A 14,743-nucleotide genomic window follows, 5' to 3' on the forward strand; every position below is an offset into this window, starting at 1 on the left:
GTTAGAGCAGCAATGAAGACCCATCAAGGGAAGAGAATGGATGTTCTGTCCTGGGCTGCACCATTCACCTGGCCAAGGGGCCATCAGTAGGAAGGCAGGCTTACCTTAATAAAGCCTGCTAAAGAGACAAGTGAAATAATTTTTCCTTCAAGAAGACACCATACTTGCTCTTCCCAGAATCTCGGCTCCTGGTGCAACAGCTTACAGAGCAGCAGCGAGGTAGCTTTGTAGATCTGCCTGCTTCTCTGAATTACTCAGAAAAGCATAGTTTTTTTCTTTTCATACTTTCTATGTTCTACACACACTTTCCCTAACACTTGGGCTTCCCCATCTTTCTTTAAAGTCCCCCTCACTGCCACGTAACTGCTTGTCCTCTGTGTGTCCTCCATGCCGGCTCAGAGGGAGCGACGTTTTCCCTTTTCTCCTCCATCACTTCCTCTGGGTAGCTGCTAAGACTCACAGCTTGCCTGCCCTGGGGTGCTTTTCTGTTAAACTCTACTAAAACTGTCTTCTAACTTCTGTTTGAGTCATTCTTAATTTCTTCTATTGATGAGTCTAAGATCTCTGAGAGAGGACCCCGATGTCCCCACTATCACAGGGACCGAGGGGACAACATCACAGGAAGTGGAAGGCAGTTCAGGACAGTCGCAGAAGAGGATGGAGACTTCAAAAACCCTGGGCACTTACACAGTGTAGACCGGAGGTAAAAGCCCTGGGCGCTTACTCAGTGTAGACCGGAGGTAAAAACCATGGGCGCTTACACAGTGTAGACCAGAGGTAGCCCAGGGGATCTGTGAGGATTCTTCCTCTCAGGATTAAGTAAAAACCTGGAGAAAATGTGACGGAAACAAGTGGCTGGTGGGTGACCAGGATGTGCACCATCGGCACAGTGGTCTGCTGCTTGCTCTAACTCAGCCTCCAGAGGACAGCTGAGGTAAACCTTGGGAGTCACCAGACAAGAAAAGAATACTTCACTCGACTTGTGTTTTGTATACCGGGAGGTGGGAAAATGTCTGACTCTTTTTTTTTCTTTTTAACCTGGTTAAACACAAGTAAGCCGTAAATGACCATTATGGTGAACGATCTCTTCCACAAGAGTAAAATGACAACTCAGTTTAACACAGTAAAAAAGGAAATCGATGGAGTGCTAATGGCCAACAAGAGTCTGCGGAGAGAGAGGTGGGAATGGGGTGGTCCTGTTCTCATCCTCACTGTAACTTCCACCAATGGCAGAAATGTAAATTTGGGGTCCATGGGTCACATCCGAAAGTGAGTCTGCCACACTAGTTGCCTAAAAGCAAAAGCCCATTTTCCAGGAGAAGGGGATATTTTTCATTCCTGTAGGGATGTCTCAGAAGTGTGAGCTGGCTACTTCCTGTCTTAACTTTGAAGGAAGTAGTGGCTGACCCATATAACCATCTCATAGTGGTTTTAATAAACAATCTATTTTTTTCCCCACACAATGGGAGCTGCTTACCTCTCCAAATTCCACTTCTAGAATCTTTGAGAAAACAGAACTTGGCCTTCGGTCCACTTGAGTGCCTCCAAATGTGAGAGGGTCTCTGAAGGCTCCCACCCGCCTCATCTGTCAGTGTCTTGGAAAAGTATGTTGTTACACTGATCTTTCTGGAATCCCAGAGGACACATGAAAGATGTGTTGAGATTCAAGGATTCATTGCAGTGAGAGCCAAGGAGTTTTCTTCTGCCATTTGCTTCTCTGGGGGATGTGAGTAGACTTGCCAGACTTCCAAGTTAGGACATCTGGACTCGGCCCCTGATTCTGTGGTTGGCTAGGATATATGGCCATTTCTTTTGTTTCTCATCTGTAAAATGGGAGCAAATGAAGCCTGTTACTTGCTGGGCACTCACAGTGGAAGAGGGTGGACATAGAGCTATTTCAGACTTTGAGTCCTAAGAAAAGGCCAGACAAGTCACCAAATAATCTGTGCCCTTGAAATAAAAGGTAAAAGGAAAATGTTTTGTGCTCAATGCTTCTGGAATGTGGACTTTCTTTGGATGGTTGTAGAAGTTAGAAGTGTGCAGCATTTATTTATTTAATTTTTTTTGACTTAAATGTTTATGTGATTTGCTTGCTCCGTCATGCCTGTCCCTGGACTGTCTGAACCTTAGGGATTTTGGTGCAGTGTCCCCTCTGTCCTCCGTGAAGAATGGGTGTCAAGTGCTTGCAAGATTGGAGTTTGAAGACTTCTTCTAGTAGCTGTCTCCAGAAGAGTCTCTTTCTCCACGTGCTGTGCGAATACCTTCCCTGTGGAGGAGAAGGAGTTCTCCCCCTCCTCATAAGAGCCCAATGGCAAACCAAACTATGATTCCACCAAAGGTCAACTCGGGGAAATAATGAGTCTTTTAGATTCTCCTACACGGCTTGGGTGAGGGGTTGCTGGGAGGGATGTGACGGACCTCAAAGCAGCCATACTGGAAAGTCTTCACATAGCTTGGGTGATGGCTTCCCTAGACCCACAGAGATGGAGCCCCTCTCAATTTTCCCCAGCCCATGTGCTCCAGCACCTCCAGAGACTCCCCAGGCCAAGGGCCCCGTTAGGGAGAATTGCGTAAAATGACTTGGGATAGGCAACTGGAATCTCAGGTGAGGGTCCAGTGACACTTGCCATTCTTTCCGCGGAGAGAATGTCATCAGCCCACAGGCCCACTCCCGATGGCCTCTTTAAAGTAGGCGCAGCTGATCTGATGCAGCCGGGTCAGTTTTCCCTGGAGGACCTCATTCTGCAATGCCATCCTTCCACACCCCCAGTGCGCAGGCCAGCGTGGGATAGCTGCTTTCTGATTAGTCTCTGAGCTCACATGGATCTCCAGAGCAGCAGGGGAGAGAAAAGTCCGAGGCCAGTTTGCTGTGTTGCTCCCTACAGAGCGCCCCTGACAAGTCAATTGACTCTTTGTTCTCAAGAGTCTTCCCCGTTGGCTTTCTGTGTGAGGTAGAATTAGGGCCTTTTCCTGTGAAGCTACCAGCCAAGGTTAAACTATTTCAGCAATTCTGTCCCTTTGCAGAGCCTGGCCTGCAGAATCCCCTTGGTTTCCGTCACTGTCAACAAGCCTTCTCCACCAGGCTTGTTGCAGAACACCTGAAATGCTTGCTCAAGCTGTTGAAAGCGGCTACATCAGTGTGCGCTCACCTTCCCCACGTGAAGGAAGTCAGAAGCCTCACAGATCTGTGTCTAGACCCCCTCTCATCCCCAGGGTTAACCTGTGGAAAGTGGCAGGGCTTAGGGGTGTCCTCAGAGGCCTTGCTGCAGAGCCAATGACCAGTCGGTATCTGAGAGGGCTGCATTCTGGTGAATGCAAAGCCTCAGGAGAGCCAAGGCGCAGTGGGGACCCGCCAAGGCGAGGACAGAAGGCGCCTCGGGGCAGGAGGGCGGGGCGCAGTGCATCTTTGGAAGCCTGTGTGAGTGTGCACGCCTGTAAGGTGTGCCCTTGTGTTCGCTTGAAGGAGGTGTACAAGCAGCACCAACACGCGTTGGCCGGGCCCTGGTAGCCCTTGCCTTCTCCTTCGCAGCCCTGAGCGCCGGGCGGCCCCTGCGCGGGCGCGGTGGCCGAGGGAGGTGGGGCCAAGGGAGGAGATCTGCGGGCGGGAGGGCGGAGAGGGCGGGAGGGGTGGATCCGGGAAGCTAGGGCTATTTGACAGCACCAGGGGCAGCCGCAGAGTTCGAGGAGCGCCGGCCGGAGCGCATCTGGAGGGGCCGTGCGGTCTCCACCAGCGGCCGCAGGACCGCGGAGCAGCTCTACCTTGCCCGCCCGCTCGCCGGCGCGCTCGCACAGCCTATCTCCGCCGCGTGCCAGGGCGCAGCGCGTGGAGCGCCTGCCTCGCTTGGTCCCCTCTAGCGTCACCATGCTGCCGCCGCAGCTGTGCTGGCTGCCGCTGCTCGCCGCGCTGCTCCCGCCTGTGCCTGCGCAGAAGTTCTCGGCGCTGACGGTAAGTCCCGAGTCCCCGCTTTTCCCCCTCGTTCCTCACCCGGAACCCATGCTCTCCTCTGGGACAAGGCTCCAGGAGCAGGTGGCCCGGTGAGCTCCAACAGGTGGGTCCGGGAGTGTCCCATGCCTTGCGTGTCCAGGGTCGACAGCTACTCGCATGTGAGGGACTGCGGGTCCTACCAGCCCAGGATAGAAGGGAGTTGGCCCTCGGGGATGTACGAAGTCCCCCAATTTGGGTGGGAATGGACGAGCATAGGAACAAGTATCTGGGCCAGCAATGTCCCGCAGCTGTCTCAGGACGACAATAACTGGGCACTCACCTTGCCAATGCCGACCCAGTCTGGGGTTAGGAAGTGGGAGGTTTTCAGCGTGGGCGCCACAAGGACCCACTGTTCCCCTCTTTTTTGGGGGAAAAGGGGCCGCAGCCCATGGGCTCCACTTGTGGCTGGACGTCGCAGAGACCCCCTTAATTGAGCCAAGGAAGAAGCAGATATGATATTGAATTAAAGACCATTTTCCTTTTGTTGAAGAACTCACAGAGGAGAAACGATCTGTGGCACAGGAGGCACAGAGGAGCGTCCCTGGTCTCGTGGGTCCTCTCCTCAGTGGCAGGATGCTGTGCGCGCCAGGGCGCGCTCCCGAGCGCGTGTGGCACTGAGGTTGACCGCTCTAAGTTTGTCTCTCTTAGTTGCACTACTGGCTACGCCAAGGCAAGAGGTGAGGTGCCAGAAGCCGAGCTGTGGATGGGGGCTGAGCCAGTCCACCTCGGGCCAGCACAACCGCGGCCACTCCGCCAGGCCGGTGTCGGCAGATCCCAGCGGGCAGTCCTTGTGTGGCCCGCGCGCTAGCGAGTCGATAATTAATGCAATCTGCAGAAACGAAAGCATTCCACTTAAATGTGTTTTTGAACAAGTGCTTGAGAAAACACTAAACATGGGGTGATCAGGCCCCCATGGAGAGGTGTGTTGCAGCGGCCAGTGCCCTGGGGAGGTGCTTATCCCTTTGGAAACCAGGGCTCGCCCAGGAGCTCAGGATCTTTACAAAAGCAAGCTGGCTAGCCTGTTGCTTTTTTTTTTCTTTCTCTCTCTTTCTCTGTTTTTCAGCAGCTTGAAGAGGGAAGATTGAGTGAGTTCATTGTTCATACCTAAAATTCTTCTGGAGCAGTCCGAGGGCCCTGCCTTGTGTCTCATGAGTGACTGATAGATTAGAACCATAGCTAGAAGCTGGAGGGAGTTTTCACCCACTCAATCTTGCCCTACCCCGAAAGAAGCCCAAAGGATTGCATGTATGTATTCATATATGGATGTGTGATGTGTGGATAGATGTGCATGTACATATAGAGCTTACACACACACTCCAAGTGAATTAAAGTCCACAGGGAAACAGACCAATTCCCAAAAGGAGGTCTTAGCAAGATCTTTGTGAGCTCCAAGAAGCAGCTGCCTGCAGTTACTACACATTTCCTAAAAGAACCAAATAGACATTTCTCCTTGTTCTCTCTCTCTCTCCTCTCCCTCTCGCTCCCTCGTGTGTGTGTGTGTGTGTGTGTGTGTGTGTGTGTGTGTGTGTGTGTGTGTGTTTAGATTGCTAATGAAGACAGTTTAAAACTCAGCAGATTTTCTTCTCTTCTTGTTCTGTTGTCCTGCCCCTTTTGGAAACTTCTTGATTTCAAGCTCTTACCCTTTGTCTCCATACACTGTTGTAAGGGTCTCCTAGGCTCCGTGGGTGCCAGCAGCTTGTGGGGTCCCTTTACTGGAGCTGGGAGCTGGTCTTTACACTATACAGGAAGTACCCCATTTGCTGTGCTCCCCAAGAACACCTTGTTCTAAAAATCACCTTAACAGGTAAAATGCTGTTTCTTTTGCATCCAGGGGAAATATTTAAAGCTATAAACTATTGTCATAATTCTTTTTCCCTTACTCCCAATCTAGAAAATTAAGGCTTTATTTTTATTTTATTTATTGGTTGCAATAGAAAGTACTTGAGATACAATTGAAATCTGAGTGGTCAGCCACTGGGAAATGTTAGGTGTTCTGGATTTTTCTGTGGTGCTAATTTTTCTGTGTTACCTTTTGTTCATCGGAGAAGTCTTCAGGTTCCTGAAGCCTAGCCTAAAGAACAGCCTCCTCTGCACAAAGATTCAATTCTTCCTCTAGTAAATGACAGAAGTGTTAGTCTGTAGGACTGGATGGGACTCTGTTCTTAGAAGTGTGTAGAACTCAATTCGTGGAGGTACCTGGAACTCTCAGTCCACAGGAGTGCGTGGGACTCACAGTCCCTGACAGTGTGTGGCACTCTGTCTACAAGGGTGTGTGTGACTCACAGTTCATGGGGATGTGTGAGAGCCAGGTCTTTTCTTGATGGGTGTCTGATCTTATGCAAGGGACTTAACTTCTTTGGTCTCCTGTGGTCTTAGCTATAGAATGAGGATGAAGACTACCTAGCATGTCCTGAGGGTGAAAGCTAACATTTCGTGTACCTGGCCCACGCTCATTCTCCAATCCAGATAGTGCTGTTGATTCACGGAAGGGAGTTTCAGAAACCATAGCCACCAGCTCACATATGGTGGTGCCCTTAAGGAGTGTTTGGATATTGGCGCGATTGGCTTAGTTGAGACAAATTGTATGGGCTGTCCAGGCAGATGGGAAGAGCACGTTCTCTGCCTCCTTTTGTCCTGTCCACTTCCTCTAGAAACAAGTAAACTGATTCACTTCTTGGGGAGGAAGTGTGCATGGACAGAGCCAGCCCGTGGGTTTTTCCATGGCCTGCACAGACATTGGTGTTATTTCCAGTAAGCAGCAGGCATTCTGCTGTGCGCTTTGTGTTCTTTAACTTGGGATTTTGGAGGGAAGGAGCATGGGGAGACAATGTTTTGCAAGCGTGGATTCAGAAGAGCATTGTCGATGATCAGTCCGCGATCTACTGTTGATTGTCCTGTTTCCTGCTGCACTTGAGTGACTGTGGAGTGGAGTGTATGGACCACGCTGCTGGGACACTTCATTCCTCAGTCTGGATGTTCAACAAACTCATCACATTTCTCTTTCCTCATCTGGCCACACATTTTTACTATATTCGATGCTCTGAGAAGATGCTCATTCTCCAGAGAAGACATAAGGCAGACTCGAAGGCTATGGAGGAGGAGGGAACTAAAGACAATGTTTCCTACTAGGAACACATTTACATGATGTCTAAACACAAACATTTAGTTTTGATTTGAAATGAGGATCATGAATAACTTCCGGCCTGGTAGCATATGGTAGGAGATCCTGGGTGCATGTGGGCTACCATGGCTCAGGGGTTTAAGAAATTTTGTACCTCTGTGACCAGCCAGGTCTGTAAGATGGGGAGGCCATAAAGACTGGCTGTGTCTTGTGGAGTTGGAGGTGAAAGGTAATGTTTATAGGTTAAAAATTATGTTAAAAGACACGTGATTCCATACATACAAGCACAAGCTTACACCAAGGAAATTAGTACTCTGAAGCTAGAGAAGAAAATGGAAGAGATCATTTCTATTTGTGGATGAGTTCATTTACGGGAGGTGGAATGGCAGTCCTGTGTGGTATCAGGTAGGGAGCAGGGCTCTGTCACTAATTGTGTGTCTTTAGACTTTCACTATCAATGCCCGTATCTAATGTGAGATTGCAGCCCACATGAGAGGTTTCAGAATGTGAGTTCATGTCTCACTGGATTCTAATTTCACGTGGACTGAAACCAAATTACTCCAAGTGAGAACCGTGGATACGTTCTTCTGTGGTCTTCTAGTTCCAGGCTGAAAATCAAAAAGCAAAGGTTGTAATTCAACACAAATAAACAGCATGGAGCAAAATGTCAACTCACATTTATATTTTAGAATAAAAAAGGAATTATAAATGAGAATTCTATACTATGATATCTGGCCAAATTAACCAGGTTTTTAACACCAAGAAGGTCACGGGACGGCTTTGCTTTGATGAACCAGAAGTATATTCATAGTCACAGTGTGGCTTACAGTAAAACTGCACAGGGTGCACACATGCAAACTCTCCCTTTCTCTCCCTCCCTCTCTCTCTGTGTCTGTCCCTCTCTCTCTGTGTCCCTTTCTCTCTCTGTCTCTCTGTCCCTCGCTCTCTTTGTCTCTCCATCCTTCTGTCCCTCTGTCCCTCCCTCTCTTTCTATATCTCTGTCCCCCCTCTCTCTGCCCCCGTCTTTCCATCCCTCCGTCCATCCCTCCCTCCCTCTCTGTCTGTCCCTCCCTCTCTCTGTCTCTCTATCCCTCCCTCTCTCTCTATCTCTCTGTCCCCCCTCTGTCTGTCCCCCCGTCTCTCCATCCCTTCATCCATCCCTCCCTCCCTCTCTCTCTGTCCCCCCACCCCGTCTCTCTATCCCTCCGTCCATCCCTCCCTCCCTCTGTCTCTGTCTCTGTGTCTCTCTGTCTCCCCTCTCTGTCCCTCTCTCTCTCCATCTCTCTGTCCCTCTCCCTCTGTCCCTCTCCCTCTTTCTTTTCTCTCTCCTCTCTCTCTCTCCCCTGTGTAGTGTTAACATCATTACTTCCTTGTTCCTGGCTTCACTTCTCCATCCATCTAGTGCCGTCACAGTTGCACTTGGGCCTGTGACCATCTTCTCACTAGTGTTGAGATTCTGATTCTTTTCCTCCTGGCCCCCACCGCAGCTCCAGAAGGGAGTCCTCAGTCAGCTTCTGTGTCCTTGCACTGCGGTCTGTGGTTCTGGAGAACCTCTTCTTCTCCCCAGAACCTGGCCTGACAGGAAAGATTCCTCTAACAGCCCCGAGGGCTCAGAGGGCCAGTGGTGGTGGGTCAGACAGATCTAGAAATTCTAGCGAGTGCTTCTCCACGAGGGCCGTTCTGTGTCTGTCCTGGAGTTACACACTGCAGTCACTTTTAAAGGAGCAAGACCATATGTTTGTTAGCAACGACCAAAATTACAACTGGTGCATGCAAGTTCCCCCTCCAGATTTGGATGTTTTATCTTTTAGATCCAGTAACCAAGGGAATAGCAACAAAGAATCCAATTTGAGCCCCAGATGGGTGCACCCCAGGGTTCAGTTGCTCCTTGAGATGAAGACAATTACCTGATGTTTCGGGACATTGCTTGCCCTGGTCAGCTCATCTGGTACAACAAAGACCAGGAAAGAAAGCAGGTCTCTCCAGACTGAGATGCCAGCGTTTGTGCGGAAGAACCAGTGACGGGTGGATGGTGACGAGGGCTGGGTCCTGAAGGAGCAGTGAAGTTGTCACATGCTCCAGGGTGCTCCCTCTCTGAGCTGGACCCAGAAGCCCTCATGTTAGCCCCCCAGAGGACTGTGCTGGCCACGCCTCTCTGGTCGCACAGGTGTGTGCACACCTGTTAGCGTTTATGCTTTCACAAAGAGCCCAGAAAGCCAGCAAATGTGTTGGCAGCACTCTGAGCAACAATGGTAGCATGTTGTTGGGGTAGAAGACAGGTGATTGTCATCCCTAGGGTACCTTTTAGCTTCAGGGCAGCAAGGCTGTGAATGCCTGAGGTGGGAAATGTCTCTGTGTTTAGCTGACAAATCTTCCTGAATCTTTCCCAACTTCATTACTTTATTGTGCTCTGATTTTTATCCATTGTTACAGACATACTACACATGTAAAACCCCAGCCCCAATGTTTAAGACTTCATACCAAATCTGCTTTCTTTTCTCTTTGGTCACATCCAGGCTAGGCTTGCCTCTGCCTTACAAAGTCTGTCTTGGTCTTTGAGGGTTCCATGTAGACTCCTTTCCTTCTGTGTGGGTTTCATCCACACACATGCCCTTTGTTTCCTGCATCAGATGCTTATTATAACATCGAGAACAACATATAATCTAAAATATGGATAGATCTTAGCATAGACATATTTCACATGTATGTCTGATCCCTGTCACTCATTGCCTGTCTGTCATACATGTGCACATGTGCACCCACACACACACCCTAAGACCTTAGTGTTGTTTTGCTTTCTGGTGTTGGCACGATGTGGGAGGGGGAAGAGAAGTATTTCTGAGTTTTTCATCTGTTTATGGTTTGGGGTTCCAGGCAATGACACTTCCTGTGTATGGAAGCTGCTCCGGAAGCTGTCTGTGTGTTTCCCTGAGCTTTATGAGAGTGTGAAATGCATGTTGTACTATTCCATCATATTTCTGTGTCAAAGAAGAGTCCAACCAAGGACAGCAATAAGTCTGTTTTCAGGTACCCATTACATTCTTCATAGGGAAATGAATAGACAAAGAGTATTCCTGTTGTTCTGGCTGGAACAGTGGCTCTGCCCTGTCTGTCATGCCTCTAAGGGATGATGAGTTCCAGGGCACACACACCACCACTTCACCTTCTTTTAGAGGAGCTCATCTCTTAAAAAGGGTGTGAAGAGGAAAGAGAGAGAGAGAGAGAGAGAGAGAGAGAGAGAGAGAGAGAGAGAGAGAGAGAGAGAGAGAGACTAAGAAAGGAGGGAGCAGAGGAAAGCGGATCGTGCTATTGAAGAAAACCAGATATATGGATCCCGGGCTTTTCTGGGACAGTCTTGGCCAGACCTCCTGCCTCAGGAAGTGAGTGAGTGCACAGGACACTTTACTCTTTGAAACAGGGGGTGAAACACCGAACTCTGCCCCTTTCTCTTACTTGGGATTAAATGCATGGCACAGTACCCTCCCAGGACAACCTGTCTGGAGTTGCCTGCAGGAGTGTTTAGGGACTCTGATTCCAGTGGGGTTGGAATCTTTATTTCAAAACTTGGCCTGCTTACCAAGCAACAAGAATCGACGTCATTTCCTTTTCTCTGAGAACTGTTTGTTCATCCCAGTGTTGAAAGGAGACGGCAGGACTCTATATGGGCCACCTTCTTTGTCCTTATCCCTGTCTTCCCGGACCTGTGTCTGCTGTCAGTGCTAGCCGGGTTCGTGCAGGTTACCTGAGGAGCTGACACTGCAGTTCTCAGTGCTTGTGTGGGATGATGACACTTACTGGTTCCTCCATTGACCCCCACAGAGCGGTTATGGGCCATCTCAAACATGTGACTATCCATACCAGACAAGTGTCAAAATTAATTATCATAAACGCAACCTTGAACTACGGCAGATGTTGGTGTCTGGCTGATACTCCTAATGACTTTCTGAGATCGCATCCAGTCACCCTTAGCTGTTTTCGTTGGTAAACTTTGCTGTTACAGGGATACTTTATCATTGCTGCTCCCTGGCATTTTCACTTGGACGTCTAATTTCAGGTTGGAAATATCCTGCAGATGATGCAAATGTGGTGTGTTCATGTTTCTTCATGTAGAGGGGCTTCCTTAGCCCCTGGGGTGGGCTTGTCCAGACTTGTGCCCCCAGTTGAGGCTCAGATGATTTCCATTTGCTGCGCAGCAGCAGTCACTGTCGCTGGAAAAAGCCTCAGGAGACTTGGAGCATCCTAGCCTCCAGCCCTCTCATGATTTAACGATGGTCATTGGTAAAATGCTAAATTGGATCCCCAAGTTGCACTACACCATTAGGTAGGGGACTCACACTGTAGGTGAGGCTGTGTGGTCAGCTGAGGCTGTTCACAACTGTGGATTGTGAGTCCAGCCCTCCTCATGTGGACAGCTTCCTTCCTGGACACCTCACACCCCTAGCCCTTCTGAGTAATAGCATGCGGTCTCTCGTACATGGGATTGAGATGCCTGTACTAATAACAAGCTGTCGTTCCCCCCCCCCCCCCCCCCGCCACTCTGTACTGTTCTCTCAGCTTTCTGAGCCCTTCCAGATAATATCTCACTTGCCCTCATCATCTCCCTACCAGATGACTATAAATATATGTCCTGGCTGCATGTAGCTCCGAGTTTTGAGATCCCCTGAGGGTGAGGAAAGCGAGCAATAGCTGCGACCTGAACATACATGCTCAGGTTCTTTCTTGAGCGGATACACCGATAGGTACTGTGCCAATCAGCGCTTCACTCTTAAAAGGTTTATCTTTTGGGTAGAGTTGCCAAAGACAGAGCTTTCTATTCATAGACATAATCCAGGTGGAGCTGGGAGTTCTCTTTCTGTGCTCTTGGCGTCTCTCCCACCCCCCTCTCCTCCCAGAGACATCCAGGTGCAATCACTGGGCAGTACCAACCTACCCGGGTCTCTACCCTTCGGGAAGTGCTTCGAATGTTTCCTGGATCTGCCACAGGAGGGAGCCCAAAGGTGCAAGCTCTGTCTTCCAGAGGGGCTGAAGGTGGGGCTGGAATTCCCGCCACAGCGGGTTCCAGCTTCCAACTACCCCCAGGCTCTGCCACTTAGCCTGCTCCAACTTTCCAGCCTCAGACATTTAACTCGAGTCACAAAATCCCAACTGAGGGAATTAAAAAGCAGGGACACTGTATTTGATGCTTCTGATAACTTTATTTAGAAGTCTGGGACACTCATGTTAAACTCAGTGTTACTCCCCAAATATCAGATAGGAGTAGAAGGTTTGGCTTTAAAACAAGCCAGGCTGGGGGAGAGAACAGGAGGCTGGGCATCTTCTGGGTTACTATTTAGTTTCTGTTGCAGACTTAATTACCCTGTCAGTTTTAAAGCAAATTTATTTTATTTGCTAAATTAATATGATGTCTGTGTTCTTCACAATAAAGCTCCAAAACGTGACATTTTAATGATTTTAACCTATCATAAAAGAACAACAGCCACAGCAAATTACCATTCTGTGTTCAGCGTTGCAACACTTTGTTCCTTTTTAGTTCAGCAAGTTCAAATGTGCTTTATGGAAGCCCTTTGGGAAGATGAACGACCAGCTTTATTTCCTTTGAGACACATCCTTATCAGACATATATGTGTATGTGCGCGCGCACGCACGTGTGTGTGTGTGTGTGTGTGTGTGTGTGTGTGTGTATGTATGTGTATGTGTGCGCTCCCACATGCTTATTGAAACCATTCTTTCTTGTTAGATATATTCTACACAGAGACTCTGATGAGACACACTCCCATGCATATTCTTACAGAGACTTCATTGGCATCTGGCTCAAAACCATTCACATTTCTTTATTCCAAAGGCAGGAGGGAAATTGAACATCTCTAATGCTCCCACTAAAATTCATGTCACCATTCTGCCACTTCTATTGCTTTTTTCCTCTTCTCTTTCTATTTTCTTTGAAATGTGCTAAACACACCTGCCTGTTGTCCAGCTGCTTTGAATGCAGAAGCCTCTCCAGGAGAAGGGAGTCTTCCCTTCCTCCTTCATCTGCCCTTCCCTCCTTCCTTCCACCCCTCCGTGTTTCCATCTGTCCCTGTCTCTGTCTCTTTGTCTCTCATGCTTTCCCCAGTGTGCACACTCTTCTCCCCTGTCTGCCCCACCCCCACCCCATGACTAGATCCCTTGCTGCCCTGTAGCTGGCCTCTGCCGGGCTCCAGCTGCTGGTGAGTGTAGAAAACACCAGTGAGGTTGTCCCAAGCTCTCATGGAGATAGAGGCAGGAGCTGCAAAATGTCTGAAGCAGAGAATGTAAGAAAGGAAAGAGAGAGTCCAGAGAGAGAGAGAGAGTCCAGAGCTGGTCTCTTCTGCTTTGAATCTGACAATGTCCTGAAGGCTCCAGGTTAAGGTCAGAGCTGACCTGCTTTGGAGAGGTGTCTGGACCCTGAGGTCCCTAACCTGAACGGGCTGTTAGGAGAGTATTAGGGCTGGCTGGAGGGAGGAGGCCACTTGGAACATGCCTTTCAAGGGTAGATTGTGTCCCTGGAGCCTTTTTATCTCTTTCTCTGCTTGCTGGCTGCTATGTTCTGCCTACCACACCCAAGGAACCACACAGAGTGACGCCTCAGAAACTCTGAACTGAAATAAACCTTTCCTTGGAAAAGTTATTTTCTCAGGTATTCTGTCACGACAAGACACGTGACTAATACATGACTCAGAGCCAAACCTAATGAGTCCTCTATTTTTACTTTTTAATCACTTAAAAAAAATAACCTTTCCCTCTGTAAATGCGTTCTGAGTTTCCATTTAATGCCGAACCCAAAATAGTAACTTTTAAACTTAAACAAACAAACAAAAAACACCCTCACAATTCTGTAATTTTTTTTTTTTAAGCTGAGGGATCTAGAGCTCTCAGGACATGGTGCTGGGGCAACAGCTTGACCTGAACTGTGACAGCGGGTGCAGCTGAATTTTACGCCACAAGCATTTTATGCCACAAGCAGGTCGTTCTTTGTAAGGAGTGATGCACAGTGTGGTAGGAGAGGCAGAAGCTGTTTGGATGTTCTCTGCTCCGAGAGGCACTTTGTAGGTGGACAGCCCCTCCCCCACCCCTCCCGCCGTGGGTCTTTGTAGGTGGCCAGGTCCCCTGAAGGATGCTGGGAGCAAAACAGTTCTGATACTGAACACTGCCATTCTAAATCAATGCTGGTCTCCTCTCTGTGGTGTGGCTTCCGGGGCTAGCCCACCTTCACATACACACTGGTGGCATCCGGGGCTAGCCCACCTCCACATACATACTGGTGGCCTTCTGTGTGGCCCACTCAGGTTAGCTCATCTTTTGTGGTCCCTAAAGGACAGTATTCTGATTATAAAATGACCTGAAGCTGTCATTTGGAAATATGCAGAATAGTGTGTTCTAGTCATGTGTGTGAGACAGAACCCATGACATGAGATCTGCAAGTGAGCTGGTAACAGACACCAGTGACTTCCACATAGCTTCACACCATCACCCCAGGCCCACGCTCCTTCACAGTGTGGCCTCTGGACAGAAGCTCAGCAGATGTGGCTCAGGGGAAGCCAGGACTTACCACCTGTCTTAGTTAGGTTCCTATTGCTGTGAGGAGACACTATGACCACAGCAACTCTTATAAAGGAAAA

General features: G+C 49.1%; 1 protein-coding gene and 1 long non-coding RNA gene across 3 annotated transcripts in view; one reads left to right on the top strand and one right to left on the bottom strand.

The window, feature by feature from the left end:
• The first annotated feature begins 3,611 nt into the window (after window positions 1-3,611).
• Window positions 3,612-14,743, top strand: part of Smoc2 (SPARC related modular calcium binding 2) — a 132,113-nt gene continuing 120,981 nt past the window's right edge. Inside the window, exon 1 of one of the 2 annotated variants that reach the window (XM_015994879.3) lies at window positions 3,612-3,946. In XM_015994879.3, the coding sequence (XP_015850365.1) occupies window positions 3,863-3,946 (84 nt within the window). In that variant the 5' untranslated portion in view covers window positions 3,612-3,862. The remainder of the gene's footprint in view (window positions 3,947-14,743) is intronic. The other variant, XM_015994878.3, reaches the window with a different exon arrangement.
• On the bottom strand, window positions 7,428-9,238 carry LOC121823046 (uncharacterized). Its single transcript, XR_013045164.1, has 2 exons — window positions 9,014-9,238; window positions 7,428-7,714 (listed from the first exon to the last, which is right to left on the bottom strand). It is a non-coding gene; the product is annotated as an uncharacterized LOC121823046 (long non-coding RNA).

The sequence above is a fragment of the Peromyscus maniculatus genome, chromosome 16, assembly GCF_049852395.1.
Source record: "Peromyscus maniculatus bairdii isolate BWxNUB_F1_BW_parent chromosome 16, HU_Pman_BW_mat_3.1, whole genome shotgun sequence".
Lineage (NCBI taxonomy): Eukaryota > Metazoa > Chordata > Mammalia > Rodentia > Cricetidae > Peromyscus > Peromyscus maniculatus.